The 19,807-nt window shown below is 49.2% G+C and overlaps 1 protein-coding gene across 1 annotated transcript in view; it reads left to right on the top strand.

Moving 5' to 3' along the window:
- Window positions 1-19,807, top strand: part of pgbd5 (piggyBac transposable element derived 5) — a 93,528-nt gene that overhangs the window by 54,291 nt on the left and 19,430 nt on the right. Inside the window, exon 3 of the mRNA XM_072498459.1 lies at window positions 16,432-16,566. Coding sequence (XP_072354560.1) covers window positions 16,432-16,566 — 135 coding nt within the window. The remainder of the gene's footprint in view (window positions 1-16,431; window positions 16,567-19,807) is intronic.

A 19,807-nucleotide genomic window follows, 5' to 3' on the forward strand; every position in this document is an offset into this window, starting at 1 on the left:
GAGGACAAGGTTGAATCAATTTGGGTGGAAATCAGGAATAGTAAAGCGAAAAGGTCACTGATAGGAGTAGTCTATAGGCCACCAAATAGTAACAGGATGGTAGGGCAGGCAATAAGCAAAGAAATAACAGATGCATGTAGAAATGGTACAGCGGTTATCATGGGAGATTTTAATCTGCATGTCGATTGGTTTAACCAGGTTGGTAAAGGCAGCCTTGAGGAGGAGTTTATAGAATGTGCCCGGGATAATTTCCTGGAACAGTATGTAATGGAACCTACAAGGGAACAAGCGGTCCTAGATCTGGTTCTGTGTAATGAGGCAGGATTGATTAATGATCTCATAGTTCGGGATCCTCTTGGAAGGAGCGACCACAATATGGTGGAATTTAAAATACAGTTGGAGGATGACGAGGTAAAATCAAACACTAGTGTTTTGTGCTTAAACAAAGGTGATTACAATGGGATGAAAGAAGAACTAGCTAAGGTAGACTGGGAGCAAAGACTTCATTGTGAAGCAGTTCAGGAACAGTGGAGAACCTTCCGAGCGATCTTTCACAGTGTTCAGAAAAGGTTCATACCGACAAAAAAGAAAGACGGTAGAAAGGGGAAAAATCGACCGTGGATATCTAAGGAGATGAGGGAGAGTATCAAATTGAAGGAAAAGACATACAAAGTGGCAAAAATTAGTGGGAGACTAGAGGACTGGGAAGTCTTTAGGGGACAACAGAAAGCTACTAAAAAAGCTATAAAGAAGAGTAAGGTAGACTATGAAAGTAAACTGGCTCAGACCATAAAAGCAGATAGTAAAAGCTTCTACAAATATATAAGACAAAAAAGAGTGTCTAAGGTAAATATTGGTCCTTTGGAAGATCAGAAGGGAGATTTAATAATTGGAGACGGGGAAATGGCTGAGGAGCTGAACAGGTTTTTTGGGTCAGTCTTCACAGTGGAGGACACAAATAACATGCCAGTGACCGATGGAAATAAAGATATGATAGGTGAGGACCTTGAGATGATTATAATCACTAAGGAGGCAGTATTGGGCAAGCTAATGGGGCTAAAGGTAGACAAGTCTCCTGGCCCTGATGGGATGCATCCCAGAGTGTTAAAAGAGATGGCTAGGGAAATTGTAAACGCACTAGTGATAATTTATCAAAATTCACTAGACTCTGGGGTGGTCCCAGAGGATTGCAAAGTAGCAAACGTGACACCACTGTTTAAAAAAGGAAGTTGGCAGAAAGCGGGTAATTATAGGCCGGTAAGCTTAACTTCGGTTGTAGGGAAAATGCTGGAATCTATCATTAAGGAGGAAATAGCGGGGCACCTGGAGGGAAATTGTCCCATTGGGAAGACGCAGCATGGGTTCACAAAGGGTAGGTCGTGTCTGACTAATTTGGTAGAATTTTTTGAGGACATTACCAGTGCAGTAGATAACGGGGAGCCAATGGATGTGGTATATCTGGATTTCCAGAAAGCTTTTGACAAGGTGCCACACAAAAGGTTGCTGCATAAACTAAAAATGCATGGCATTGAGGGTAAAGTGGTAGTTTGGGTAGAGGATTGGTTAACTAACAGAAAGCAGAGTGGGGATAAATGGGTGTTTCTCTGGTTGGAAACCTGTAACTAGTGGGGTCCCTCAAGGATCAGTGTTGGGCCCGCAGTTGTTCACAATTTACATAGACGATTTGGAGTTGGGGACCGAGTGCAATGTGTCAAAGTTTGCAGACGACACTAAGATGAGTGGTAAAGCAAAAAGTGCAGAGGTGATACCGGAAGTCTGCAGAAGGATTTGGATAGGTTAGGTGAATGGGCTAGGGTCTGGCAGATGGAATTCAATGTTGCCAAGTGTGAGGCTATCCATTTTGGGAGGAATAACAGCAGAATGGATTATTATTTAAACGGTAAGATGTTAAAACATGCTGCTGTGCAGAGGGACCTGGGTGTGCTGGTGCACGAGTCGCAAAAATTTGGTGTGCAGGTGCAACAGGTGATTAAGAAGGCTAATCGAGTTTTGTCTTTCGTTGCTCGAGGGATGGAGTTCAAGACTAGGGAGGTTATGCTGCAATTGTATAGGGTGTTGGTGAGGCCGCATCTGGAGTATTGTGTTCAGTTTTGGTCTCCTTACCTGAGAAAGGACATATTGGCACTGGAGGAAGTGCAGAGGAGATTCACTAGGTTGATCCCAGAGTTGAGGGGATTAGATTATGACGAGAGGTTGAGTAGGCTGGGACTGTACTCATTGGAGTTTAGAAGGATGCAGGGGGATCTTATTGAAACATATAAAATTATGAAGGGAATAGATAGGATAGATGCGGGCAGGTTGTTTCCACTGGTTGGGGAAAGCAGAACTAGGGGGCATAGCCTCAAAATAAGGGGAAGTAGATTTAGGACGGAGTGTAGGAGGAACTTCTTCACTCAAAGGGCTGTGAATCTCTGGAATTCCTTACCCAGTGAAGCAGTTGAGGCTCCTTCTTTAAACGTTTTTAAGAAAAAGATAGATACCTTTCTAAAGAATAAAGGGATTCGGGGATATGGTGTACGGGCCAGAGAGTGGAGCTGAGTCCACAAAGATCAGCCATGGTCTCATTAAATGGCGGAGCAGGCTCGGGGGGCCAGATGGCCTACTCCTGTTCCTAGTTCTTATGTTCTTATGTTCAAAGCCACAGGAGGGACTGAAGGCAATACTGCAAATACTGAAAGAGTTTGGAAACCTTCTCGGGCTACAAACTTAACCTGGGCAAAAGCGAGACATTCCCAGTGAACCCAAAAGGGGGAGGGACAGAGCTGAAGGGGCACCCGTTCAAAACGGCCCAGAACAGATTCCGTTACCTGAGGATCCAAATAGCCAGAGACTGGACACAGATCCACAAGTGGAACCTGACCAGCCTGTTGGAGGAAGTAAGAAAAGACCTTCAACGGTGGGGCTCACTCCCACTCTCTCTGGCGGGAAGAGTGCAGACGATCAAGATGAACGTACTGCCAAGGTTCCTCTTCCTGTTTAGATCGATCCCGACCTTCATCCCCAAGGCCTTTTTCCAAAACGGAGACAGGCTAATCATTGCGTTTGTGTGGGGGGGGGGGCAAGAACCCGAGAATTCCCAAACCGACACTGCAAAGAGGGAAAGTCAGAGGGGGCCTGGCTCTACCGAACCTACAATACTGAACCTACAATATCACCACTGGGCAGCAATGGCAGAAAAAGTGAGGGGATGGGTACAAGAACCCGACACAGATTGGGTACAAATGGAGGAGGCATCCTGTAAAGGAACAACCCTCTGGGGCCCTGGCCACAGCAGCACTCCCATCCTCCTCAACAAGGTACACAACAAGCCCAGTGGTAGCGGCCACGTTGAGAACGTGGACCAGTTGCGACAGCACTTCGGGATAACCAAAATGTCCCCCATGGCCCCCATCTGCGGCAATCACAGATTCCCCCCAACCATGCTAGGTACCACCTTCAAAAGATGGAGGCGTGACGGGGGCACACTGACGGTCGGGGACTTCAACGTAGGGCGCAGACTGGTGACACTGGATGTACTGACGAGGAAGTGGAAACTAGCAAGAGGACAGGAATTGAGACACCTCCAAATAAAGCACTTCCTCAGCAAAGCGACAGTAGGGTATCCCACTATCGATCGCTAATGCGAACAAGAGAGTGGGGACAGGGGGCAGTCAGGTCCCGGTACCTTTCCCACTTGCATGGAGCTAATGCTCTCCATGATTTCTCCCAGGTCTATTGGTGCTTCCTGCCCCCCCCCCCCCCCCCCCCCCCCCCCCCCGTCTGTCTTCCCCCACCACTGGTAGTTCCAGTCTGTCTAGGAACTGTTTCATTCCCGCATCCCCGTCGGGGGGGGGGGGGGGGGGGGGGGGGGTCAGAGGTGTCCAGTCTCCGGTAGAAGGTCTCGAATGCCTGATTGACCTCCTTTGGCTCTGTTACCAGTCTGCCTTTGCTATCCTTAACCTGCGCTATTTCCCTCGTGGCTGCGTGCATTCTCAGCTGGTGAGCCTTTAGGCGGCCAGCCTTGTCTTTGTGTTCGTAGAAGGTCCCCCGCGTCTGGCGGAGTTGGTACACTGCTTTCCTAGTGAATAGCAGGTTTTTCCTCTCCGCCAGCAGCTCTACGGTCGGGGCCTCGGGGAAGGGCCACCGAGAAGGGCCTACTATCGACTTCCAGAATGGAGTCCACTAGCTGTTGCGCGGCCACCCTCTCTTCCTTATCTCTATTTGCCTTCTAGGCTATGATCTCTCCTCTGATCACGGCCTTCAGTGCCTCCCAGAACTTGGAAGGTGAGACCTCCCCGTTTTGGTTGTTACTAATGTAATTGCCTATGGCCTGCGATATTTTTTGTCAGAAAGCCTAGTCGGCCAGGAGGTCCATGTCCAGTCTCCATGTGGGGAGCTGGGTCCAGCCTGTCTCCAACCTCACATCCATATAGTGTGGAGCGTGGTCGGAGATAACGATCGCGGAGTAGTCCGTTCCCGTGATCCCTGGAAGCACCGATTTCCCCACTGCAAAAAAAGTCTATACGGGTGTATACCTTATGCACCTGCGAAAAGAACAAGAACTCCTTTTCTCTCGGGTGCAGGAACCTCCATCGGTCCACCGCCCCCATCTGTTCCATGAAGGCCCCTAGTTCCCTAGCCATGCCAGACTTATTCCCCATTCTGGGGTTTGATCGATCGGTCAGTGGGCCCTGTACGCAGTTAAAGTCGCCCCCCCCATAATCAGTCGGTGTGTGTCAAGGTCGGGGATTTCCGCCATGGTCTTCTTTGTGAATTCTATGTCGTCCCAGTTGGGAGCGTACACATTTACCAATACGACCGGTGCCCCTTCCAGGACACCGCTGACCATGATGTACCTTCCCCCTGGGTCCGTAACTGTCTTGGTTTCCGTAAACCTTGTCCTTTTGCTAATTAATATTGCTACCCCCTAGCCCTTGTCCCGTAGCATTAGTGGTACGTCTGTCTCACCCAGCCCTTACCAGCAGTTGATCCTTCTCCCTCAGATGCGTCGCTTGTCGGTAGATTATGTCTGCTTTTTAGGCTTCTTAGGTGGGCGAACAATCTGGATCTTTTCACTGGGCCGTTGAGTCCCCTTGCATTCCAGGTAACAATCCTGGTGGGGGGTTTCTGACCCCCCGGTCCTGTGGGATCACCCATACTTACCTGGTGAACCCGCCCCTGCACTCCAGGGGCAAATGGCCACAGTCACCGCTCTCACCATGGGGTCAGGCCCCAGCGCTCAGGGGTTTCCCTTTGCCCAGGGGGCACCCAATGTGACCACCAGCTGTGTGCATGCCACACGGGTGCGCCCCTCCGCTCTGGGGTCTCCCTCCGCCTTGATGCCCTCTCGAGTGGCTGTTTGTGGCGCCCTCTTGGTTCCTCGCCCTGCTCCATGCTCGCTGAGGCCTATGTCTGTACTGCTTCACTATCTTACCCCCCTATTTGCTTCTCTTTTGTTTTGCGTTCTCCCCAGACTCCTCCCCCTCCCCCCCCCGACCCTGTCCCTCTTGTGTATGTGTGTGTGTCCCCGCATTCCCCCCTCCCCCTTCTGCCCCCTCCCCTCCTTGTGCTAGGCACTCCCCCTCCCCTGAGAGGGCGCTGTGGCCCTCCTGTGCTGGCCCCCCTCGCTAATACGGTGGCCCTTCTCCCAGTATTCACCCAGTTCTGGCCCTGTTTAACCTTTCTCCTACTGGCCCTTGTCTCGCCGTCCTGTTTGCTTTCCTCACCCTCATTTCCCTTGCTCCACCCCCCCCCCCCCATTGCATTGAGAGATGAGACAAGCTCTCGCGCAAGACATAACACACGTGCACAGTTCATGAGTTCATTGTCCTTGTTTGCGGTTTGTCCTCCGCTCTTTGTTCTGGTTTTCCCTTCCTTTTCTGTCCCCGTGTCTTTCATCGTGGTTGCGTCTGCTCCTCCCCCAGTTTGTTCGCTCTAACAAACTCATCAGCTGCCGCTGGGGTGTTAAAATACAGCTCTTTCCCTCAAATGTTACCCAGAGTTTGGCCGGGAATAACATCCCAAGTTTTACCTTGCTTTTGTGCAGTGCTGATTTCGCCTTGTTGAATTCAGCCCTTTTTGTGGCCAGATCCGCACCAATGTTCTGATACAGAGTTAACATGGTTTTGTGAAAGGGAAACCATGTTTAACCATCTATTAGCATTCTTTGAAGGAGTAATATATGCTGTGGATAAAGGAGATGTACTGTATGTGGATTTCCAGAGGGCATTTGATAAGGTGTCACATCAAAGGTTGTTGCGAAAAACAAAAGCTCATGGTATAGCGGTTAACATATTGGCATGGATAAAAGATTGGCTAGCCAACAGGAAACAGAGAGGCCTAAATGGTTCATTTTCTGGTTGGCAGATGTACCATGTGGTATGCCACAGGGGTTAGTACTGGGGTCACAGACTTGGATGAAGGGACTGAAGGCATGGCTACTAAATTTGTTATTGACACAAAGATAGACCAGAAGAGTTTGGAGCAGAATTAGGCCATCCGGCCCACCGAGTCTGCTCCGCCATTCGATCATGGCTGATATGTTTTTCATCCCCATTCTCCTACCTTCTCCTCATAACCCCTGATCCCTTTATTAATCAAGAACCTACCTATCTCTGCCTTAAAGATACAGCCTTCTGTGGAAATCGTTCCATAGATTCACCAGCCTCTGGCTGAATAACTTCTCCCTCATCTCAGTTTTAAAGGATCGTCTCTTCAGTCTGAGGCTGTGCCCTCGGGTTCTCGTCTCTCCTACTAGTGCAAACATCTTCATCACGTCCACTCTATCTAGGCCTCTCAGTATTCTGTAAGTTTCAATAAGATCCCCCCCCCCTCATCCTTTTGAACACCCATCGAGTTTCACAACCACTCCTTATATGACAAACCCTTCTTTCCTGCAATCGTTCTTGTGAACCTCCTCTGGACCCCAAGACCAGCCCATCCTTCCTGAGATATGGGCCCAAAATTGCTCCCAATATTCCAAATGGGGTCTGCATTTGCCTTCCTAACTGCTAACTGAACCTGCATGTTAACCTTAAGAGAATCCTGAACTAGGACTTCTAAGTCCCTTTGTGCCTGTTTTCCGAAGCCTTTCTCCATTTAGAAAATAGTCTATGCCTATTTTTCCTATCCAAGTGCATAACTCAAACTTTTCCACATTGTATTCCGTTTGCCGCCTCTCGTAGCCTGTACAATTCTTATTCAGCCTCCCCGCTTCCTCAACACTACATGTCTCTCTGCATATCTTTGCATCATCTGCAAACTTGACGACAATGCCCTCTGTTCCTTTTTCCAGATCATTAATATATATCGTGAATAGTTGTTGTCCCATCACTGACCCCTGTGGGACACTACCAGTTACCTTTATCCCCACTCTCCGCTTCTGCCAGTCAGCCCATGCTCTATCCATGCCAGTACCTTGCCTCCAACACCATGGGCTCTTATTTAGCAGCCTCCTGTGTGGCACCTTGTCAAGGTCCTTCTGAAAACCCAAATAGATCACGTCTACTGGCTTTCCTTTGTTTAACTTCCTCGTTACCTTCTCAAAGAATTCTAATAGATTTGTCAGGTATGACCTCCCTTTGACGAAGCTGGACTGACTTAGCCCTGTTTTACCATGCACTTGCAAGTTCTCTACAATCTCATCCTTAATAATGGACTCTAAAATCTTACGAACAACCAAAGTCAGGCTAACAGGCGTATAATTTCCCATCATCTGCCTCCCTCCCTTCTTAAACAGGGATGTTACATGAGCCATTTTCCAGTCCTCTTCGATCCTCCCTGACTCCAGTGATTCCTTCAGAACCCTGGGGTGTTGTTCATCCAGTCTTGGTGATTTATCCACCTTCAGATACAGAAGTAAAGAGGTTCTGCTTCAACTATACACAGAACTAGTGAGAGTATATCTGGAGTACTGTGTACGGTATTGGTCTCCTTATTTAAGGAAGGATGTAAATGCATTGGAAGCAGTTCAGAGAAAGTTTATCAGGAAGGTTTATGACGAAAGGTTGGACAGGCTAGGTTTGTATCTGCTCGAGTTTACAAGAGCAAGAGGTGACTTGATTGAAACCTGTGAGATCCTGTGGGGTCTTGATAGGGTGGATGTGGAGAGGATATTTCCTCTTGTGGGAGAATCTAGAGCTAGGGGCCAATGCCATTTAGGACCGAGATGAGAATTTTTTTCTGAAGGTTGCAAGTCTTGGAACGCTGCTTCAGAAGGTAGTGGCAGCAGATTTTATGAATATTTTTAAGGCAGAGCTAGTTAGATTTTGATAAACTTGGGGATAAAAGGTTGGCGTGTGTAGGCGGGAAAGTGGACTTGAGGTTACAATCAGATCAGCCATGATATTGAATGGTGGAGCAGGCTCGAAGGGCCGAGCGGCCTATTCTTGCTCCCAGTTCTTTTGTCTAACTACTGTGTTAGAATTTTTAAATCCATTATTTGAAAAGCAGCTTTGCTAGTTTGGTTTTACCCTCGCCAACAAGTTTGGGGCAGTTCGATTTGGGACATGGGTGTTGCAGAAAACGGATTGGGTACAAAAATACCACTGATTGGGTACAAAAACATTCCACAGCCCAACATATTTGTATTCATATACACTTATTTAAAGTTCATCATGCAGCTAGCTCTGTATTGTTATTACTGGGACTTAAATGTCTTACTAACAGTTAATGAGATTCTAATAAAATGCAGTGAAATAAATTTCTCTGGGCCACTCTCCTATATGGGTTTTGCTAATGCCTAGAATGAACCCCAGGGATTGATTTGCTCCAAGAAGCTGAAATTGCCCCAAGGGGTGAAACACAGGCACTTATGCTGTCAACATAGAACTACTTCCATGTGAGGAGAAATAAGAGTTAGATGAACATAAAGATCCCTTTATACTACCTAAAAAATATATCTTGGCATTTATCATTGTAACTCCCAAGTTTTTCTACATCGAAGCAACTGTGCTTTTTTTCTCCAAGCACCATACTAATATGTACATTGGCATTTAGTGGCCTGATTAAGAACTTGTGAAAGTTTCCTTTCTGGTGGCAGACTGAAATTTAATTCCAGAAAGCAGTATGATTCAACACTATTCTGTCTCATCCTGGCCTTTTCCCCTGCTAAGGTCTTTAATCTCTGCTTCCTTAAATCCAAGGGTTTGTTATGACACCCTGGGCTAGAGTGTGGTCAATTCCAGCCCCACAGACCACGGACTCCCAACGCAAGTGAATTAACCAATAATTTGTATATAGTTTCTGAGATCTTTGACCCTTGACTGCTCCAATGACTTACAGGCACCAGATTTGTAAGTGAAACACAAAGGAAATGTATAACGATACGAGATAAGACATGCAATAATAATAGAATATCGGCCAGCTAACATTACTCCCCCATTCCCCGCCCCCCCCCCCCCCCCTTTAACGTCCCACCCTCAACCCACACACACAAGGGAAAGGGGTAAAATGATCGGGATTAAAATGGAAGAGAGAGGAGTGTCCTTGTTGCTGATATTAAAATTGTTGTAGTCGGCTATCTTCCCAGGAAACGGAGTGTTGAAACCACCAGTTGGTTTGGATCTTCTGGATGGAACATTCAGGCCGGACTCTAGGGCTGTGGGATCACCTCTAGGGAGTCGCTTTAATTTGTGTTAACCTGGGCAGTCACATGGCAGCTGCAGTTCAGGTCTGTTCAATTCTTTATTTGTTTCCAATTTCAGCAACTGACCAACAGCTTGTCTCGGATAAACAGAATATTGAAGAGACAGCTTCCTTGAGGCCTCGAGTGATCTGGTAACCTTACAGAGAAAGAAACCCAGAAAGTTCGCTCCAACTCTGTCTTCAGGCTTTAAACACTCAGAAGCTGAATAGAGAGAAAAAACTGGCTGTTCCGTTTACCTGGAGTGAGCCCAAGCCGAGATTTGAGTAATGTCCACTCTTTCTGGGAGAGACACTTTAAAGAGCTCCGTTCAACTCTTGAGTTCAAATTGAAAACTGAAAGCCAAATATGCCATTTCTTTGGAACAGGCAACACCAATTAGCATCGAGGGTTAGGTTAGGTAAGACCCGGAATTTAAAGTAGCTGGTTAGCTGCCAGCCAAGTCCATCAAGATGAGTCATCATTGGACCAAACCAAGCAGCACATTTCACCGGGGGTTTTCTGAGGCCAGAGCAAGTAGCACATCGGGCTGAGGGTTTCCTTTTTTTTTTTTAAATTAAAGATGCAGTCCATATGTAAGGCATAGGTCCCAGCAACTATCCAGGCACAAAAAGGAAAAAAAGCCGAAAATAACGGAAAATAAAGGGAATACACAGGGGAAATCCAGATTTAAACAAGAGGATCCTTACAGGTTGCACACTTGAAAAAAATATGGTGACCAACTGGTTTAGTGTTTCATACCAGATGTGATTGTACCACATAAAGCACTGACCCTGCTGTCATCTTCAAAAACGGCTCCTTATTCCGGGATCTTTCCGGAATGCAAATATAACACCTCGCCACCCCCAACCCTCCCGACAATTTCCTTGCTCTACTGCAGTCGTCTTAGCCTGCTCCTCCTGCTAAAGAAAGTCTGACGCATTGTCTTTTGTCCCCTTTCCAAACTTATTTCGGGATCCCTTGCTACTGATTCTATCTCTTTACTTTTTTTTTGATAAACAATTTTAATGAGGTAATTTTGGCATTGGAAACAGCAACAGTATAAAAACAATGTACAAAGAACAGTAGACATAGCGCATTCTATCTGTTTACTTGCCAACTGTCTAAAGCTGAACCAGATTGTTTGCCACCTCTCCATGACATCGCCCAACTCAACTAATTTGCTGCTGAAACCCTCATCCATGTCTTTGTTACCGCTAGACTCAACTATTCCAAGCACTCCACTGCCCAGATTCTAAACCCTCTATGCTTCAGGTTTCAAAATGCTGCTGTCCTGTGTCCTTACTTACACAAAGATCATTTCACCCCATCATCCCTGAGCTCGCTGCCCTACATTGACTTCCTATTAAGCAATGTCTCTATTTTAAAATTGCCATCCTTGTTTTCAAATCCCTTCATGGCCTCCCCCCTTCCCTGGCTTAGTAATCTCATCCAGCCCCACAGCCCCTGATAATCTGCAGTCCTCTAATTATGGCCTTTTAAAAAAGTAAATTTAGAGTACCCAATTCCTTTTTTTCCAATTAAGGGACAATTTAGTGTGGCCAATCCACCTACCCTGCACATCTTTGGGTTGTGGTAAACACCACTAGTGTTATATTGTATGTATTACGGCACTGCCTGTATATTACAGGTACGACGGTAAAGCCCTGCCTGCTGGCTCCGCCCAGCAGGCGGCGTATAAAAGTGTGTGCTCTCGTGCGCTGCAGCCATTCTAGTTCCAGCTGCGGGAGGCACATCTTGTTCAATAAAACCTCGATTGTTCCACCATTCTCGTCTCATGGTAATTGACGGTACATCAATTTATTGAACATGATTTTAAAAGATGGATTTCCTCATCAAGCCTGATCGCCTGCAGCTGAGCCCTCACGCAGCCAACGCCACATCCACCTTCGACCACTGGCTAGCCTGCTTCGAAGGCTACCTCAGAGAAGCCACTGAAGAACCCTCGAACTCGCAGAAGCTTCAAGTCCTCTACTCACGGGTGAGCCCTGACATTTTTCCCCTCATCCGGGATGCGCCCACCTACTCCGAAGCGATGACGCTCCTGAAGGGACATTATGTTAAACCCGTGAATCAAGTGTACGCCAGGCACCTCCTGGCGACAAGACAGCAACTCCCCGACGATTTCTTACGGGCCCTACAGATCCTCGGTAGGAACTGGGACTGCCAGGCAGTTTCGGCAGTAGAACACACCAAACTTTTAATTAGAGACGCTTATGTCACGGGCATGAAGTCTATGTACGTCCGCCAGTGACTATTGGACGGGAGTAAGCTCGATCTCGCAGGGACTAGGCAGCTTGCTAATTCATTAGAAGTGGCCTCCCGTAACCTGCAGTCCTACACCCCGACTGCGCGGCCCCCTCGTGGGCATCGTGGGCCCCACCAGCTGCCAACTCCAGCTCACCACAAGCCTGCGCCGCGCGGCAGCCAGCCAACTGTGGGGGGCCCCCAAGTGTTATTTTTGTGGACAAAGCAAACACCCCAGGCAGCACTGCCCGGCGCGGAACCTGCAACGGGTGTGGGAAGAAAGGACACTTTGTTTCCATTTGTCAGGCCCGGTCGGTCGGCGCTATTTCCAGGCCCGGCATTTCTACACCCCACACGTGCGACCCAGGGGCGCCGCCATCTTCCCCACCGCAAGCCACGTGCGGCCCGTGGGCGCCGCCATCTTTGCCGCCTGCCATGTGCGCCCCGTGGGCGCCGCCATCTTCGGCGCCATTTTGGACCGCGCCTCAGGACCCCTGCTTGTCTGGCCGATCGCCGCCTACTGCTGCCACCGCTGATCAGCCCGGGACCTCCCAGCAGCTTCCGCAGCTCGCCTCCATCACCCTGGATCAGTCTCGGCCTCGCGACGGCTACGACGTTGGTGAAGGTCAATGGGCACGAGACGACCTGCCTCTTTGACTCCGTGAGCACAAAGAGTTTCATCCACCCCACTATGGTAAGGCGCTGCTCCCTCCCGGTACACCCCGTCACCCAGACAATATCCCTGGCCTCCGGATCCCATTCCGTTGAAATCCGGGGATACTGTATCGCGACCCTCACCGTCCAGGGCGTAGAGTTCAGCAACTTCCGCCTGGATTTTCAGTGCCATCTCCAAAGCCTGACTTTGAAATTCGGCGGATCCCTGCCCCCCCCTCACCATCTGCGGCCTCACGACCCTTAAGGTCGATCCACCTTTCCTGTTTGCGAACCTCACCCCGGACTGCAAACCCGTCGCCACTAGGAGCAGACAGTACAGTGCCCAGGACAGGACCTTCATCAGGTCGGAGGTCCAACGGCTTCTGCGGGAGGGGATCATCGAGGCCAGCAACAGCCCCTGGAGAGCTCAAGTAATGGTGGTGAAAACTGGGGAGAAGCACAGGATGGTCATTGACTAGAGTCAGACCATCAATCGGTACACGCAGCTCGACACGTACCCCCCTCCCGCGCATATCGGACATGGTCAATCAGATTGCGCAGTATCGAGTCTTTTCCACAGTAGACTTGAAGTCCGCCTACCACCAGCTTCCCATCCACCTGGAGGACTGCCAGTACACTGCGTTCAAAGCAGATGGCCGCCTCTATCACTTCCTTAGGGTTCCCTTTGGCGTCACCAATGGGGTATTGGTCTTCCAGCGAGAGATGGACCGAATGGTTGACTAGTACGGGCTGCGGGCCACCTTCCCGTACCTAGATAATGTCACCATCTGCGGCCACGATCAGCAGGACCACGACGCAAGCCTCCAAAAATTCCTCCATACCGCCAAACACCTGAACCTCACCTACAATAAGGAGAAATGCGTGTTCCGCACCAACCGCTTAGCCATCCTTGGCTATGTAGTGGAAAATGGAGTCCTAGGGCCCGACCCCGACCGCATGCGCCCCCTCCTGGAACTCCCTCTCCCCCACTGCCCCAAGGCCCTGAAATGTTGCCTGGGGTTTTTCTCATATTACGCCCTAATTATGCGGACAACGCCCGCCCACTCATCACGTCCACAGTTTTTCCCCTGATGGCTGAGGCCCGCCAGGCCTTCAATCACATCAAGGCAGACATCGCCAAGGCCACGATGCACGCGGTCGATGAGTCCCTCCCCTTCCAAGTGGAGAGCGATGCATCGTACGTGGCTCTGGCCGCCACCCTCAACCAGGCGGGCAGGCCCGTGGCTTTCTTTTCCCGCACCATCCATGCCTCCGAAATTCGGCACTCCTCTGTCGAGAAGGAGGCCCAAGCCATTGTGGAAGCTATGCGGCGTTGGAGGCATTACCTAGCCGGCAGAAGATTCACTCTCCTCACTGACTAACGGTCAGTTGCCTTCATGTTTAATAATACACAGCGGGGCAAAATCAAAAATATTATCTTGAGGTGGAGGATCGAGCTCGCCACCTATAACTATGAGATCTTGTATCGCCCAAGGAAGCTCAATGAGCCCCAGATGCCCTATCCCGCGGTACATGTGCCAGCGCACAGGTAGACCGACTTCGGGCTCTCCACGATGACCTCTGCCACCCGGGGCTCACCCGGTTCTTCCATTTTGTCAAGGCTCACAACCTGCCCTACTCCATTGAGGAGGTCCGGACCGTTACCAGAGACTGCCAAGTCTGCGCAGAGTGCAAGCCGCACTTCAACCGGCTAGATAGAGCGCACCTGGTGAAGGCCTCCCGGCCCTTTGAACGCCTCAGCATGGACTTCAAAGGGCCCCTCCCCTCCACCGACCGCAAAGTGTACTTCCTCAACGTTATTGAAGAGTACTCCTGGTTTCCCTTCGCCATCCCATGCCCCGACATGACTTCTGCCACGGTAATTAAAGCCCTGCACAGCATCTTCACTCTGTTCGGTTTCCCCACCTACATCCACAGCGATCGGGGATCCTCTTTCATGAGCGATGAGCTGCGTCAGTTCCTGCTCAGCAAGGGCATCGCCTCAAACGGGATGACCAGCTACAACCCCCGGGGAAACGGGCAGGTGGAGAGGGAGAACGGGACGGTCTGGAAGGCCGTCCTGCTGGCCCTACAGTCTAAAAATCTCCTGGTCTCCCGCTTGCAGGAGGTCCTCCCCGATGCGCTCCACTCCATCTGGTCGCTCCTCTGCACCGCCACTAATGAGACCCCTCATGAATGCGTGTTTGCCTTCCCCAGGAAGTCCACCTCCGGGGTCTCGCTCCCAACATGGCTGACAGTTCCTGGACCCGTCCTCCTCCGGAAGCATGTGCGGAGCCATAGATCGGACCCCCTGGTCGAGAAAGTCCACCTCCTACATGCAAACCCGCAGTATGCCTACGTGGCACACCCCGACGGGCAGCAAGACACCGTCTCCCTCCGGGACCTGGCACTCGCTGGGTCCCCACCCCCGACCTGACACCGCTCCTTCCCCCCACCCCCCTTAGTTGCCTTATTCACCCCTGCGCCACTCACCCTCCCTCCAGCAAACCTCACAGCAGCCCCCACCCCAGCAGGATCCGTCCTCCCACTGGATCAACTCGGGTGACACAGACGAGGACAACACGCTCTCTGAGTTGCAGGTGACCAGGTCAGCGCCCATATCACCACCAGGACTGAGGCGATCACAGCAGAGGGTCAAAGCCCCCGACAGACTTAATTTGTAATGTTTCCGTCACCCCCGCCGGACTCTTTCTCTAACAGGGGGTGAATGTGGTAAACACCACTAGTGGCATATTGTATGTATGATGGCACTGCCCATATATTACAGGTATGACGGTAAATCCCTGCCTGCTGGTTCCGCCCAGCAGGCGGCGTATAAAAGAGTGTGCTCTCCTGCCCTGCTGCCATTCTGGTTCCAGCTACAGGAGGCACAACATCTTGTTCAATAAAGCCTCGATTGTTCCACCATTCTCGTCTCGTGGTAATTGACGGTACATCAGGGGTGAGACCCACACAGATGTGGGGAGGATGGAGACTCTCACACACATGAGGAGAATGTGCAAACTCCACACGGACAGTGACCCGGGGCCGGGCCAATTTTGGCCTCTTGATTATTTCCAATTATAATTGTTTGCCATTGGTCGCTATGCCTTTAGCTACTTCAGCCCTAAGCACTGAAATTCCCTCTCTAAATCTCCCACCCCTCTGCCTCTTTCCTCATTTTAGGCACTCCTTAAAACCTACTTCCAATTAAGATTTTGGCCTCCTGCCCCAATATTGCCTAATGTAGTTTGGCATGATATTTTGCTTTATAATACTCCCGTGAAATGCTTTGGTACACTATATTACACTGAAGGAACTTCATAAATACAAGTTGCTGTTGCTATCAAGTTATATTACTTGTTCTTTTACTTAAGGAAGCGTTGTTGGGGTGTGCAATTGAACATGGCCTGAGCCATGCAAGAGCTTCTTGCAAATGTTTATTCATCTGATGCCCATCTTGTATTTTCTAGAAATTGTGTCCTGGCATAGAGCTGAGCTGGTGTAATTGCCTAGGATCACTCTCAGGTGCAGCTGAATGTTTCACTTTATGTTGGGGTGCACCAGATGCTGATCTTTTTCCAAGTGATATTTATGTTTCTTCTTGTGTTGTGAATAAATCATTAGCCAGTTCTTTTAAATGACTCGTATCTGTAGTAATCCAAGGAAGGCTTATTATAATCTACTGTGTTTCTTTAACCTGTACTGTTGCAAGACAATCCTATTAACTTGGGTTAATAGATTGCTTTCAATCATAATTTATTATATGCTGAATTAGATAACACTCTATATTTTTCAAAACTGCTGTAATTTCAGAAAGTGTTACAGCAAAATTGTGTACAATTTAATCCTTCATTGAACATGGAATATATCATTATGCATTTCAGGTACTTCATGAACCGTTAATTGATGAAGATCCGCTCTTCATTGCTACATGTACAGACCGGGAGTTACGCAAAAGGAAAAAGCGGAAGTTTAGTCTTTGGGTCAGGCAGTGTGCAGCAACAGGCTACATCTGTCAGGTGATGGAATTAAAAATGTTCTCTGCTCAAACCCAAATGTTAAGGATTATTTGTGTATTTCTACATGAGACATAGTTATTTTTTCCCCAAACTTTATTATTCTTTTTACAAAAAAGTACATCATAAAATGCAGGCAAAGAAAAGGGGGTGAAAAAGAGTAAAGGAGAAAAAGAGGAATAGACAGAATTATTCAGATCGTAGAGGAAAAAGATTGTCAAAATAACAAAAAGGTTGCCTGACGGAATTGAATTTTTTAATCTATCCATGTGAGGTATATTTAATCGTTTTAAGTTTAAGAAACATCATCATCATGTTCCATTGCAAGGGGAAGAGTGGACTTCCAATTGAACAAGGTCATTCGACGGACAAGCAATGAGGCAAAGGACAAGGCATCTGGCTGGTGACAGATGTCTCGTCAGGGCTTATCCCAAAAATACCAATATGAAAAAATTGACAACACAGAGAACCAGAAGGTAGTCACCTGTGGATGATCAAAACATATGAAACAGTGTTTCAGGAGCCAAATAATAATAATCTTTATTGTCACAAGTAGGCTTACATTAACACAGCAATGAAGTTACTGTGAAAAGCCCCGAGTCACCACATTCCGGTACCTGTTCGGGTACACTGAGGGAGAATTCAGAATGTCCAAATTACCTAACAGCACGTCTTTCGGGACTTGTGGGAGGAAACGGAGTCCCCGGTGGAAACCCACGCAGACACGGGGCGAACATAGAATTTACAGTGCAGAAGGGGGCCATTCGGCCCATCGAGTCTGCACCGGCTCTTGGAAAGAGCACCCTACCCAAGTCCACACCTCCACCCTATCACGATAACCCAGTAACCTCACCCAGCACTAAGGGCAATTTTGGACACTAAGGGCAATTTAGCTTGGCCAATCCACCTAACCTGCACATCTTTGGACTGTGGGAGAAAACCGGAGCACCCGGAGGAAACCCACTGGGAGAACGTGCAGACTCCGCACAGATATCTCTGATATCTCGCACAGGCACAATCCATTTTTTAAAAAAAAATATATATTATATTCAGGTTTTTTGGCCAAACAAAACAATACAAAGGTTTTCCTTTTTACAACAGTAAAACAGTATAAATAACACTGGCCTTTTTTAACAAATAAATAAATAATATATAAACTAAATGGCAACTGCCCTATCAAAAATAATAACTCTCCAAAATAAAATCAAACAGTCCAATATACATAGCCTAGTACAAATGTTTAGACAAAAACACCCCTGTGGACCCACCCGGGCCCTCTTTCCTCCCCCCCCCCCCCCCCTCCCCCCTGGGTTGCTGTTGTTACCTTCCCATTTCTTTTATCGTTCTGCGAGGTAGTCAATGAACGGTTGCCACCGCCTGGTGAACCCTTGAGCCGAACCCCTTAGTGCAAACTTTATCCGTTCTAGTTTTATAAACCCTGCCATGTCATTTATCCAGGTCTCCACTCCCGGGGGTTTGGCTTCCTTCCACATAAGCAATATCCTTCGCCGGGCTACTAGGGACGCAAAGGCCAAGACATCAGCCTCTTTCGCCTCCTGCACTCCCGGCTCTTTTGCAACCCCGAATATAGCCGACCCCCAGCTTGGCTCGACCCGGACCCCCACCACCTTCGAAAGCACCTTTACCACCCCCACCCAGAACCCCTGTAGTGCCGGACATGACAAAAACGTGTGTATGGTTTGCTGGGCTTCTCGAGCATCTCCCACACCTATCCTCTACACGGAAAAATTTACTGAGCCGTGCTCCGGTCATATGCGCCCTGTGTAAAACCTTGAATTGTATCAGGCTTAGCCTGGCGCACGAGGATGACGAGTTTACCCTACGTAGGGCATCAGCCCACAGCCCCTCCTCAATCTCTTCCCCCAGCTCTTCTTCCCATTTCCCCTTCAACTCATCCACCATGATCTCCCCCTCGTCCCTCATTTCCCTGTATATATCCGACACCCTACCATCCCCCACCCATGTCCCCGAGATCACTCTATCCTGGACCGCCTGCGTCGGGAGCTGCGGGAATTCCCTCACCTGTTGCCTCGCGAAAGCCCTCAGTTGCATGTACCGAAATGCATTTCCTTGGGGCAACCCATATTTTTCCGTCAGCGCTCCCAGACTCGCAAACGTCCCGTCTATGAACAGATCTCTCCGTTGCACAACCCCAGCTCTTTGCCATGCTCTAAATCCCCCATCCATTCTCCCCGGGACAAACCTATGATTATTTCTTATCGGGGACCGCACCGAGGCTCCCGTCCTTCCCCTATGTCGTCTCCACTGCCCCCAAATTTTTAATGTTGCCACCACCACTGGACTTGTGGTGTATTTCTTCGGGGAGAACGGCAACGGCGCCGTCACCATTGCTTGTAGGCTGGTTCCCTTGCAGGACGCCATCTCCAATCTCTTCCACGCCGCTCCCTCCCCTTCTCCCATCCACTTACACACCATTGAGATATTGGCAGCCCAGTAGTATTCACTTAGGCTCGGTAGTGCCAGCCCCCCCTATCCCTGCTACGCTGCAAGAACCCCCTCCTCACTCTCGGGGTCTTCCCGACCCACACAAAACTCATGACACTTTTCTCAATTCTCTTGAAAAAAGCCTTCGTGACCATCACCGGAAGGCACTGAAACACAAAGAGGAATCTCGGGAGGACTACCATTTTAACCGCCTGCACCCTACCCACCAGTGACAGGGGCACCATGTCCCATCTCTTAAAATCCTCCTCCATCTGTTCCACCAATCTTGTTAGATTAAGCCAGTGTAAGGTTCCCCAACTCCTGGCTATCTGAATCCCTAAGTACCGGAAATCTCTTGTCACCTTCCTCAGCGGTAAGTCATCTATTCCCCTGCTCTGCTCCCCCGGATGCACCACAAACTGCTCACTCTTACCCATATTCAGTTTGTACCCCAAAAATTCCCCAAACTTCCTGAGTGTCTGCATTATCTCAGGCATCCCCTCCACTGGGTCCGCAACATACAGCAATAAATCATCTGCGTACAGGGATACCCGGTGTTCTTCTCCTTCCCTGAGCACTCCCCTCCACTTCCTGGAGCCCCTCAGTGCTATGGCCAGGGGCTCAATCGCCAATGCAAACAGTAACGGAGACAGGGGACACCCCTGCCTCGTCCCTCTATGAAGACGGAAGTAATCAGACCTCTGTCTGTTCGTGACCACACTCGCCACCGGGGCCCTATACAGCAGCTGTACCCATCCGATATACCCTTCTCCAAAAC

Source organism: Scyliorhinus torazame, chromosome 4 (genome assembly GCF_047496885.1).
Source record: "Scyliorhinus torazame isolate Kashiwa2021f chromosome 4, sScyTor2.1, whole genome shotgun sequence".
Classification (NCBI taxonomy): domain Eukaryota; kingdom Metazoa; phylum Chordata; class Chondrichthyes; order Carcharhiniformes; family Scyliorhinidae; genus Scyliorhinus; species Scyliorhinus torazame.